This window comes from Ruditapes philippinarum, unplaced genomic scaffold (genome assembly GCF_026571515.1).
Source record: "Ruditapes philippinarum isolate M1 unplaced genomic scaffold, ASM2657151v2 ctg5402_1_1_1_1, whole genome shotgun sequence".
In the NCBI taxonomy this organism is placed as follows: Eukaryota; Metazoa; Mollusca; class Bivalvia; order Venerida; family Veneridae; genus Ruditapes; species Ruditapes philippinarum.
In genome coordinates this window covers 3,890-17,500 of record NW_026860172.1, presented here as the reverse complement: position 1 = coordinate 17,500, position 13,611 = coordinate 3,890, and the positions used below count along the sequence as shown (strand labels likewise).

Genomic DNA, 13,611 nt, shown 5'->3' with positions numbered 1-13,611 from the left:
GTTTCCGGTTTCACATTTTTGGACGCGAAGGCGCGAATTCATGTTGACGCGAAATAATTATTTTGGACATTTTGCCTCAAATTCGCGAAATAAGGTTCTCGCGAAAAATAAGTGTTTTACAGTAATCTCATCATTATAAGACATGTTCACGAACAATATTTTTATTCTTGGAGTTCTAGTATAGTATTTTGTATGGAAGTCAAATAAATATTTTATCTATATTTTGTTACCTTTATGACAAACATTTTTATATTCAGCGCTCCTTTCATCAGGTGAGACACACATATATATTCATACTTTATTTTTGTCTCATTCGTATACATACAGTTTTATACATATTTACAAATATTCTCATAAAATCTGCATACGAAAATTCTATTTAAGAATTTCAAGAGACATTATTATATCAATGATAAACATATTCAAGACATATTACAGTTAGACTTAAATTAGATAGTTAAATTACAATGTATATAAACAAAATATTAAAAGTAAGGTATCAATCGCTAATCGAAAAATAAAAACTGCTAAGAAATTGAGAATTGTAAATCGGAGCCCTAATGGGCGTATAAACCGTTTAAAAGATCGATTATCATCCAGGATTAGATCTTGTATGACCTGATTAGCAATGATTACCTTAACCTAGGTAAAAATACATTATCATGTTTAAAGCAATTATAATGGCATTATTAACAAGAATATAAAAGACGACGTTGCAGAATGTTAAAACAGGTTATGGCACAATAACGTATCATTTCAGTTTTAGTGAACAGTAATATTTAAGACATTTGAACAAATGCGTTATCTACCGTTTTAGCTTCATCAAATAATGATTATCGCAAGTCATCGTACACAAAGCAATCGAGAATGACATGGCTTTCGTATTCAATACAGTTACAGAACTGGCATTTTCGTTCCAATACATCTTAGTGCTCGCCAATTTTTTTAAGCCAATCACCGACGAGGATTTTCAAATTTTCAGGTTTCAAATCTTAATAGAACAGATTTTATATAAACTGGACGTTTTATATCATAAAACGCAAGTGGGCGGAGCTAAGTTTCGAAGAGCGCTAAAGTGAAATATACGCATGTGCAGAGATCTTGAAGTTTACTCCTACTAATCAATATTTATGCATTATGTTTTTCCGTACACGCACATGTATATCGTCACTACGGCATAGACTTAAAAAAAGAGGTTCATTGAAATGAAAACAGGCAAAATAACAGTAAAAATGCTTTATTACTTACGGAACCAGTATCATTTTATAATTTCCAAATAAAGGTTCACTTATTCCAACAAAGTATGTATGTAATATTTCTTACTTTTTATGTAAATATAACAGCCCGTGCCGCTGCAAAACCGAAAGTAGGGTGTTTTTATTAATTTTACATCTATTTTTGACAATATACTGCCATTTGTCCGAAGATGATATGTATATGGACATAATAAATATGTATGCTGCATATATAATCAAGCTACAGGTTCATTTCAGCCCGAAAAATTTGACGAGATGACGGGCGAGGCAAGACATGTCGACTTTTTGTAGCTTATTGTGAAGTTGCAGTACATGAAAATCGGGCACATGACAAATCAGCCCATAAATAAAACATTCTAGTGTTCCGTGGTATACATCTTTTCTACGTGTCATACCTCCATTCCTTATTACAATGAATTTTTACTGCATTGTTATCCATCGCTGGTTTGTTTTTAGCAGAGAATGACCTGTGTATGTTCAAAGAGGGTACCGTTTGAGAATAGTTCGCAAAGAGGGTACCGATATGGATATGCAACGTGATATTGTCTGATTTACCTAGACAGAATGCGGGAATAAGCTATGCAAAACACGTGACCCGAAAATGTATACCGCTACCTCTTCCAAATATGGTTATACACATTTAGGCTATCGTGTGACGTCACGCAGTGTGTTGGGCGGAAAAAAAATGGGCGGAGCACTAAGCCGGTTAGAGTGCATATTGGATGTTCTTCGTAAATAAGAAAGCTACAGTCGCTTCGCAAGCTCCGCTCCTTTTTAGCTTTCTTATTTACGAAGAACACCCAATATGCACTCTAACCTATACTAAGCCTTCGTAACACCCAGTTTCTATGCGTAAAGGCGCAACACCACAACGAAACTTGCTAAATGCAGTGCGATGACAAGGAGGCATAATGAGTGTACAATATAATTCTGTCTCATATTCTGTTTTAAACAGTCGATATGTACGCAACTTATTGCCACCACGACCAGAGGGACCTGTGACACTATTCAAAGATTCGAGCCAGTTTAAAACAAATGCACGGGGCAAAACTAACATGCTATTCAGTTACTATAATGAAAGTTATCCGTTGATTTGTAGATGGTTTTCTATATCACCTATGGATCTCTTCAGCACATATGAAACTCGACTCGAATTTTGTCCAGCAATTCCTTTATGTTGAGCCTATTCTCAATTAATGTTTCAATAAGGGTTTGTTTTTGTTTGAATATTCAGCATCGTTTGGTGTTAAGATTTTGAGGACACTTTGTATTTGGAGCCCGTTTGGCGACACATTCGCCATACGTATTGCATATTTTGGGCACACCATAACCCACGACGGTCAAATAGTAATTAATTAACATTAAAATAATTGAAAGAAGCATAAAAATGTATATCTTTGTTTTGTTTGTTTATATTTTTCTTTTCTGTCTCTAAGAATAAAATATGCTTAAATATCATATTAATTAAGGAGAAAATATTGATTTTTAAAAGTGTATTGTGTTCACAGTTTTGGTATGGTTCGATAGGCATGTATTATTATCAAATGATATTGATCACCTTTCTTCTGGATTTTTATACTTCAAACTTCAAATGATGACAACAGTAAAAAGTTGCTTCGTACTTAAGTGTGGTTCTAATGTTCTGGTCCTTCGGAATCATTGATTGCACAACTATTGTGTGTTTGAAAATTGAGTACCACTCAAGTTGGTGCCGGTGGGGGGGGCAGGGGGGGGGGGGGCTGACGGATGTTCATTTACCCTGATGTACCAAGTCTGCAATTTTAATGTTATTATGTTGTGATTAATCAAAGAAACATAAAGTAGGCTTTTTCCTTGTGTTGGCGAGCATTTTGTTGGACGACATTCGTAATGGATCACATTTGTAATACGTGTATTATAAATGGGATTAATTCGTGATAAAGATGAATTGATTGTCCACAACAAGGATTGACAAAGCTATCTATAATACATATTACAGACTTAATGTTATGAGTGTCTTACAGCTGTATAAATGCACTTTTTGATCCATTTTGTATCTTAAAAATGTTACGAATGTGATTCTATGACACATCAAAACACGAAAGCACATTTGTAACATGTGCTAAAAGTAAATCATTTACCTGAAATATCCCACCCATCAACCATCTTCCACTAAAATACTACATGAAAACAACAAAAACAACAATAAGTAAATAAATAAATAAATAAATAAATAAATAAATAAATGAATAGAGAAATAAATAAATAAATAAATAAATAAATAAATAAAAATAAGTAAATAAATAAATAAAAATAAATGAATAGAGAAGTAAATAGATAAATAAATAAATAAATAAATAAATAAATAAATTAAATAAAAAGTCATAAGAAGAAAAAGAAATCCAAAATGAATAATACATATAAACAGTTTTAATGTTTTGTTTTCTTACGAATGTACATTTTCAAATAAACAACCTTTCGATCACACGCTTTTTTAATAAGGTAGTGCAAAACATTAGATTATACCACTTGTCGAGTATCATACCACATATTGCTAAAATTATTTTTATTACTTTAATTAAAGATCAAATTACTCAAATTGGATATCTAAAAAAAAAATAAATAAAAAAAAATAAAAAAACAAACAAAAAACAAACAACAACAACAAAAAAACTGACTACTGTAGAGTCTCTTTTGAAATGTAAATCGTCTTTTGAGTACACACAAAGAAAGTATGTAACGTTTTAAACTCTACACTAAACAAAATAAGAATACATACATGTAGTGTCCTTCAAAGATTTGGCAGTTTTTTTTAAGATTTAAAGAAAGGACCCCATTAATGAGGCAAGTAACAGAGAATGCGGCTTCCCAAACAAAGTTTATGCATTACTTTTTTTCTAACTGGACCTTTAGATTTCAATTCATTTCTGCAATAAAAGCATTTTACCGAAAGTTGAGAATAGTATATCGTTAACTATTATAGAAGGGAGTTACAAACGACAATGATAAATTTATTGTAAACACTAATTTTAAGTGTACATGTATATGGTTACGATAAAAAACGCATTATACAGATAATATTGACCAAATAGAGAGAATTAAAGAATCCCTAAAGAAAGTCCAACACGGCAAAATTGTAAATGCTGCAGACTCGGTTTCAGCCTGTTCATGGACGGTAATGGAAAGTGCAAGTTACCGCCCACATCCCCTAGCACCCGCTTAAGCAGAATTCAACATTTTACATTAACTGGTAAAATTTGGAATTTTGAAACATCCGCAGATGTGTTCATACGGTGGTTATCATGGAACCTTCAATGTGACACGTAATTGACATTTCATGAAAAGCGAGCGGCGAGTTTGTTATCAAGTGAAGTGAAATATTCTATTCAGTTTCCTTACACGTAATTATCACGTATTAATGACGTAACTAAGTCGTCCGATAATCTAGCCGAGCAAATATTTAATATATTTCCTCTTCTTTAACACGTATTTTTTGTAATATCACGTAAATAACATTCTGGATTTTTGGTCTTATCTGATAACTTTACAGGATGTCTACTTTACAAGTACATACATGTATATATAAATAGAAAATTGTAGTCTGTATTTTAAAAAAGTTATCAACATTAATATAAAAGTACACGGATAGAAATGACGATCTACCAACTTGTTTCAGTGACTTTAACAGTTTTACTAATCAAGGTGACATTACATTTGTACCCTTTTGTTTTTCGATCTATGTTTTTATTTTATTCTCGTAGTTTACTTGCAATCATTGCCATTGGTTAAAACATTTCTTTAAAAAGGCAAAATGCGCGTTAATTATTAACATGCACTTTTAGTTTCAATTACAAATATCTTTATTCATTTTCAGGGATTACTGGTATATGAATCAACCGGAGCTCAAACCATCTTTGCCGATAAAAAGCTATGCGGGAACATAACGTGCTTTAACAAAGCTAAATGCAGAAATGACAGCACTGGAATACACGGTTGTGTCTGTCAACTAGGGTACACAGTAAGAAAACATATTTAAAACGTTCTATAAAAGAAACAAAATGCGTTTACTTTTTGGTTGATTAATTTAGTGCCAACTAAATGAAACATGAATTATTAGTATAATCTGAACAGAAAAGAAAAGAAAAGAAGGTACATGTAAGTGAAACGTTTGTTCAGTGCCAGACACATCTGATAATACATGATTTTGTATATTTACAACTAAATACGTCACACAATATGATGCCTTTTTCATTTGATATGAACAAAAAGTTGCAGCTTTTAAGAAAATCAGTCGTAAGCTTATTTTGCGGGCTCGAGAAGGTGTACAATTAGGAATCATGGGCAAAATCTCTAATCTTAATTATTCCAAAGAGATAGGGCATAAGCTAATGGCTAACGTCATAATACAGTTTGTATGACAATGGTAAAACATGACAAAATTTTTTTCATTTTTTTTTTGCTATTCACAATCTTTATTTAAATTGAATCTTATTAAAATAACTTGAACATGTGTTATAAAAGTAATACACTTACGACAAACATTCAAGATCACCTAAGATCACCTTCAAGTTCAGCAATATAATCTAGGTGTACCTAAGTATGCGTTTAGAGTAAGTTTACTTGACATAAAATGAAATCTTTCAATTGCATCTATTTTAGGTAATTCCCAAAGTTCACAATCATACAAACACAATAGATGACTAAACGCTATCAGAACAGCGACAAAATTTTAAATAACAACAACAATAACAACAAAAACAGTTATAGAAATATTTGAATATTGCAATTTTTAGAGCTTTCATATCCCCTTTCACAATTCCGTTTCATTTAGTTCCACCTATTGTTTTCTGTGAGGGCACATGGATTCCTTTACTTGGGGACCACACTACGCTTTTCATGGAATGGCACTACTGTGTCACATTGAACGTCCCATGATAACCGCCGTATGAACAGATCTGATGGTGTTTTTAATTTCAAAATTTCACTATTTTTGTATTCTGCTGAAACCGGTGCTAGGGATCATGGACGGTAACTTGCACTATCCAATACCGTCCATGAACAGGCTCAATCAAACTGAGCCTGCAACATTTTCAGTTTTGTCGTGTTGGGATTTCTTTAGGGATTCTGTGTATCTCTATTTAACTGGACCTTTAATACGTGTTCTATTTGAATTATCATTATATGCATTTGTAATGGGATTAAATGACTCTTTTTGAAGGGCAAGAATTGTGAAGAAGATTTGGAGGAATGTAAATTCGGAAATCCTTGCTATCATCGTGGTCACTGCAATAATACAATAGGAAGTTACAAGTAAAGTAACTTATTGAAGTTTTATAGTTATTATTTAGATAATAATATTATATTTGTCATACAAGAAAGTAACTATTATTTTATCTATGCAGAGTAAATAATTTAAATACAAGTGATAAAAATGAATGTAGGCAAAGCCTATGACAAGAAAGTCAGATAAAAAAATCGTTAATTGTTTAATTTACATTTTTCGTTTCAAAGGTGTCATTTGTTTTTATGCATATTCAGTCGGATCACCTCGGCAATTATTCTAGGCCAAAAAGTTGCGATTGTTCTTTTATCGGAATACACCGGCGTTTATAAATCATTGAGTTGCATTCAAAATGACAGCGCCCAACTAGAAAAGAAACTGGCAATTTCACTTTTATATTCTTTTAAATTTCTTAATTTTATGTTTTAAATATCCACGTGAAGTCTATAGCCGGGGAAGGCAAGGCGGTACCTACATTTGACTACCCCGTATTATTTGTGAAACGCAAAGAACGACATAAAAATAATTTCATGTTAACTATTAACAAAGTTCAACGTTTTGAGAGTTCATCATGCTGGATTGTATAATCTATCTATTTTATTGATACATATAATTGATCATTATCAGATATGTACAGATCATTGTAGGCAATACTGGACGAATGTACCCATGCCGTTCTCCTTGAAAAATATATATTTATTTAGCTTTTAGAAAAAAGAATTTTTTTATGTGTGCAATAACCATAACATAACATATTAGAAACTAGAAAGTATCGTTTCAGATGTGAGTGTTTAGAAGGTTGGACTGGAGAGGATGTCCATTGTGAAATAAAGGATAACTCTACCACTGATCATGGTCGGAAATGCATGCCTGGATGGACTGGAGAGTGGTGCCAAGACCAATGTTTGAATGAGTAATCTATATTTATGTCCACCACGGTATTTTAATGCAATATTTTAGTCTTTATTGCAAAAAAACAACAAATAACGCTTATATTGAGATAAAAAAAGATTCTATTTTTTAATGGCGGTGGGTCGGGGTCATATGGTCAGTTGTTTTTCACTGCTGATACCGAGAACGAGAAATAATTTTAGATAAGAAAAAAAAAGAAAAAAAAAGAGAAAAATTTGGATAAGACGATGGTCACTTGTGAAGAAATTGGTAATAACTGGTTAGTTATCCAGGAAAGCTAGTTAGGTTGTTCGACTGCTGAGATAATGATAAAAGGCCTGTATTAATATCAGCGTAAATGGCAACGAAACGCTCAAAGACCTATTTTACGGTATTTTATCATTTTACACGTTTTTGTTTAGCAAAAAAGTAACTTACACATAATCTATCATTTGTAATGAGAAATTGATGCATGATTAGCCGGGACCATTGAATAAGTAAATACATTTAATAAAGTAACAAGTTGCGAAACTGGTGAAGAAGATTTGCATATATGTGTTTCTTTGTTGGATACAATTCGCACCTGATTAATTAGTTAAACTTGATTTTTTTGTGTTCGGAGCTTCAGAAAGACTAGAAAACGGTGTCTACGTAGCCGAGTGGTTAGTGGTAAAAATGGCCGACTTCTAACAGTATGTTCTTCGGCGTTGTTCGTTCGAATCGCGCTTAGGACTTTCAGTTTGTTCATGTGACAACGCTATTTAGTTAGTCGACAAAGGTCGGTTTTTCTATTGATATTACTCCTTCTTGTCTGAAATATTGCAGGAGGGGCAAGAAAGGTCTTCCTCAACCGGTGACACTAGAGAGTCGCAATATGATTTTACAGTATATGTTATTTTTTGCAGCTCTATGTGCAGAGCAACTGAGGTTTGCAAAAAGCGTGGTAGAGGACTCCGTTGTGTTTGTGCTACGGGATGGCGAGGAATTAAATGTACGGCTGACATCGATGAATGCACGAGAAGTCCTTGCCCAAGTAACACCATATGTGTAAATACACAGGGTTCATACAAATGCAGTTGTCCAACTGGTTGGACAGGACTTAACTGTGATATAGATATAAATGAATGTTTGATAAACCCGTGCAAGCATTCATCGACATGCATGAATGCACTAGGCTATTACAATTGCACGTGCTCACCTGGATGGAAAGGAAGAAATTGCGACGAGGATATCGATGAATGTGCATATAACCCGTGCAAAAATTCACTGCAATGTAACAATTACCCTGGTTTATTTTCATGTTTAAAGAAACAACAGAAAGGTAAGCATTTGTGAAAAAAGTTAGTTGTTCTTATTTAGAAATAGTAGCGAGCAATTAATGTAAAAAGAAGAAGGATCTCGGTTTAAGACATGTAATACATCATAAATGTTCAGTTATATTAATAGTTCAAATACAATACATTATACTGAAACCAGCTCTATTATTTACTTTGTACTTACATTGCAAATGAATGACTTACACTTGATTTTGCAGCAATGCATTTAACTTGCCCTTTTATTTTTGTTCCAATAAAAAAATAATAATGAGTCAAAGAAGTTATCATTGAGAGTATGCATAAACCTATCTTTGCAGCGACTGCTTAAAATAAATGTTAACATAGCTGACTGCAATCTTACGTAAAATCTAAAGTTTTATTTTTGAAATGCATGATACACACTGATGTGTAATAAATATGAAACATACATAGTACATTTGTATGCGTGTATGTACATGACATTTCATGAACATAAATATACATAGTACATTATTACACATACATGATCTATTATTCAAAACATGTCATTTTTACATGTACAAATGTTCATAAACATACATAGTACATTTATAAACATTCATGATATATTTATAATTTATTTTCATTTACATTCATTTCCATTCTTTGTATAATGTACACCTTATGCTGAAATAACTTTCTGAAAGTCAACTATCTGTACACGTGTAATTAAACTAGTTAAAAAATGCCATTTACTTAAATATACAAATTTATTAATTTGACATCTGTATATTCGTTCGACTAATAAATTATACCTCCATTTTGTATCATGTCCAAATAAATGTTAATAGACGTAATACATGTACATAGAGGATATTCAAGTTCTTTAATTAATGGATGAAAATACCGCTCAAAAAATATTTATTTTTATACCACTCGAATAAAATAAATCTTGTATTTATATAAAAAAAAACTTGAATTTTATGTTTCTTATATACACTTTTCTCTCTTTTTGACATTACAATTTGAAAGATTACTCATGAAATTTAGTGTATTTGCTGAAATAAGAAGGAAGTAGTCCGGAAAGACATCAGTGAAAATACGGAAAATATGTTTCACTGCAGTGAAACATATTTTGTCACAGTAAAAATACGTAAAATGAAAATATGCGTTTTATTTCATCAATATTTCTCAACATTTTATTTAAAAGTATTCAATGAATAACACAATTCTAGTTATGTTACATGAACCAATATCATTATTATAGAATTTATAATTTAAAGGAAATTGTTGTCTGTTTTCAGGAATGCAAGACGAGGAAAGTATATACATGATTGCTGGATCCATCACTGGTGCCGTCATGCTTGTCATCTGTGTTTATTCTTCTTGTTTTTGTTAAACACAAAAGGTAATATTTTCGTTCTGTGAATAAAATACTGTTGCAGTGATCTTGATTTTGCAATTTATTTGTTTTCTACCAGTTTTTTTAGAAAAATACGTTTCAAGATAATAAGCTGTTCTTATATCAAATTGTCCAATTGGCCCAATCAGTTTATTATGTATTACAATGTCAATGAAATTATTGAGATTTAATAATAATTTTAAATTATTTTATGTTCAAGTATTATTCAAAAGTAGTTCATCTCTAAATGTTGATGAAATGTAAACATCAACTGATGGCTAATTCTCTTTTCTAAATTGCTTTTTTCTACACGAAAACGTCTATGTTAAGTTTTACGAAAACTAAATATCAATACCACAGTGTTCAAAGAGTTGTTTAATGATTGTTATTTGTTCCATTTAAAACGTATTCGATGAGATATTTCACATAAGCATATTTTAAATTACATAGTATAAATCTTTTCAGGAAATTAGCCAAATGCAACGCAGTAGATGACGATTCGAAACAATAGAAAACGAAAGCAAAACGGACGATTTCACAATATATCAAACATTCAAACAACGATTATGTACAACACTAAACAGTTGCTAGATTGTAATCAAATTGGAGTTTACATCTTAACATAATAAAAGTCATAAAATGATAACAAATCTGGAGAAAGAGCGATATCTCGGAGCTTCCCGATTAAACGCAAACTAGTTTCGTCAAATATACGAGCGTGTATTGATGTGTTCAATGACAAAGCTGATGGATAAGTTTAAATAACATTTTATATAAAAATAAATACATGTTATGACATTTGTACAGTCGCACGACCAGTAATGATAGAACAAACTGTTCATATTTTGAAGCTTAAAACAGCTTACTTCATCATCAACAACAAAACACCATAACCACCAAAACAAACACAAATCAATATAAAATCTATTTTCATATTTCTTGAACGACTGTAGGTGTGTCTAGATACAAAATATATCAATTTTCCCCACATTTATAATGATTATAATAATAATCATGCACATACTTCACGCTCGAGGCATCATGGTAAATATTGATACCCAACGAAAACAAACAAACAAGACTTGAACAACTAATTTGATTTCAGACTTAAGTAAAAAGCAATGGTACACGCACGCATACACACAAGCAATCACACACAAATGCGCGCACGTATGCACGTGCACACGCGTAAACAATGACCGACAAAACACTTCAAGAAATAAGAAAACTTAAATGCGAACATCGCGCAAAAGCAATGTTTTATTTAGTTTGATTGGTTGGATTTGATTGATTTATTTATGGGAAATAATTAAGACTGTGTGCTAAAGTTCAAGTTTTAAAAATCGTCAGTATTATCCTAAATATGGCATTTTCGACAACTAGACTATGACATCCTTGCTAATGTGGAGTCAATCAATATTCTTTTCCATGTGTGCTTGTTAATATCTAGCAGAAGCATTCATAAAGTTGATTTGACGACTGTAAAACCTACGTTTGTATTTCTTATAAATGCCATTCACAAGCTTAGACAAGTACATTCATCTTATTCACAGCATACGATGTTATAGTTTCGGGTAAAATTTTTTTTAAAATTTTCGCCTTGTTTTAGGGGGCCCTTTTTTGTGGACGCAAAGAAAAAATTATCCATTAAGGGTTTTTTAAAAGTTAAATAATTACCAGAAAATTTGGTGCAACAAGAAAAAACCCAAAAATAAAACAGTTTAAAAAAGAGAAAAGGGAAAGCAACTCTAGCTAGCCCAAAATTTAACGAAAACGTTTATTTAAAATCTGATTTCCATCAATACCTGAATCTTTCCAAAACCCATAGCCTGGGGCTTTCATTTTCCCTTCGAATACCCCGGTGCCCCGGCAGTCATTTCAAATTCAAGACCAATTAACATTTTTGGCTGATTTTGTAACTTTTTTATGAAACAACACAATTTTTTGTCCCATAAAACTCGTTAATAGGATGAGTCTTAAGTTCTATCTGTTCCCGCAGAAATAACAAGCTTCGGTTGACAAAACCAAAAATAACTAACACCAAACTGCAATGTATTTCGCATAATAATTAAATCGCTGAAATTGCGGGGCCTTCAAAATGTCAAAGAGTTTTTATTTTTTCTTTGACTGATGGGTGAAAGTAAATTTGACTTCATCATTGGAGTAAGTTTGTGTGTCCAAATTTCCAAGTTCACAAGACATGTTTCATGTATGGTTCCCATTACTCATGTTCAGCGCCCCAATTTGAAATTTTTTTAAAAACTTCAAAAAGGTTTTTTTAAAAAAGTTTCCAACTTTAAATGGTTTTAAAGGAATAATTTTTTATAAAAATTTAAAAAATACAGTTTCCTGTGCATGTTAGTTTTAAAGGGAAAATTTCTTTTAGAGACTAAATTTGTTTTTTCCAGTTATACGGCCTTTTTCGTGGAATTTCAAACAAAAGTTTTTTACTGGTGAAATGTCTCTCTAAAGTCAAACACTGATCACCCTGTCAGTACAATGTCGAAAAAACTACCCTGTTCATAAAAATTCCCTTCCTCACCAAAACACACAGTTATTATTTTAAATCCCCAAAAGGGACCAGACAAAATATACGTGTCTGAAAGGTTTTTTGGGCATCTTAAAAAAAAACTTTAAAGATCAAACAACAAAAATTTCCCAAATGCAAACAAGGAAAAAAATGGAAAAAAGACACAAACCCAAAAAAAACGGACAAGGAACAATAAGAATGTCTTAAAAATTTTTTAAAAGTGGCAATACAATGCAGAACAGCTATATCCCTTTCATTGATCATCTATTTTTTGTCCTAAAAATACACATTTAATTCCCTACAGAATAATCTATTTTGGATAGATTTTTTAACTTTATCGGTTTATCAATTCTCATAGAATTCTGTCACATTGAATAAATACGACATGTGCTAATAATGATGGTGTCCGATATATTTGATAAATTTATAATCCTGAAAATTGTAAAATTACCCTTTATTTTTAAATCAGTTAGTCACCCTTGTGATACATTCTATATCCAGTAACTGTTATGCAATTCTTTCGAATTTTTGTTTCAACATTCTTTTGGTGCTAAACATCAAAAGAAAAATAACTGGCATTTTCTTTGACTGTTTTCGGATTCGGCTGGGGGCATCAGCAGTTGATAGTTCCTTTGGTAATATCAAAAATTATTTTTCGAAAGCTTAGCCTGCTTATTCTAATACTTTTAAAAACAGTTTCTGTTTATTGCGTATTTTATAATTATATTTATGAATGGATCAGGAATGGCGCTAAATGTATTGACAGTACAGAATATACAATGGTACAATGCTATATACGTATGCAAAAAATCCGTCACTCAAACATAAAACACTAACTGTTGTCTGGGAAAGCATCGAATAAGTAATCGAAGGGTCGTTGGTTCGACTCCCGGGCGAGGCGAAATTTCTCCGTGAAAATTGATCTCGTGCATTGTGCCTAATGGTCAATTGTCTCTCACAGCCAATTGAGAAATTCTGATAATGTGGAAAGTAGTTGT

The 13,611-nt window shown here is 31.8% G+C and overlaps 1 protein-coding gene across 1 annotated transcript in view; it reads left to right on the top strand.

The window, feature by feature from the left end:
• The window catches only part of LOC132759125 (zinc finger protein 431-like), a gene marked incomplete at its 3' end in the record, with an annotated part of 14,031 nt that extends 4,028 nt beyond the window's left edge, over positions 1–10,003 (top strand). Inside the window, exons 2-6 of the mRNA XM_060750847.1 lie at positions 5,110–5,253; positions 6,454–6,545; positions 7,298–7,429; positions 8,313–8,728; positions 9,986–10,003. Coding sequence (XP_060606830.1) covers positions 5,110–5,253; positions 6,454–6,545; positions 7,298–7,429; positions 8,313–8,728; positions 9,986–10,003 — 802 coding nt within the window. The remainder of the gene's footprint in view (positions 1–5,109; positions 5,254–6,453; positions 6,546–7,297; positions 7,430–8,312; positions 8,729–9,985) is intronic.
• Between the last annotated feature and the right edge of the window lie 3,608 nt (positions 10,004–13,611).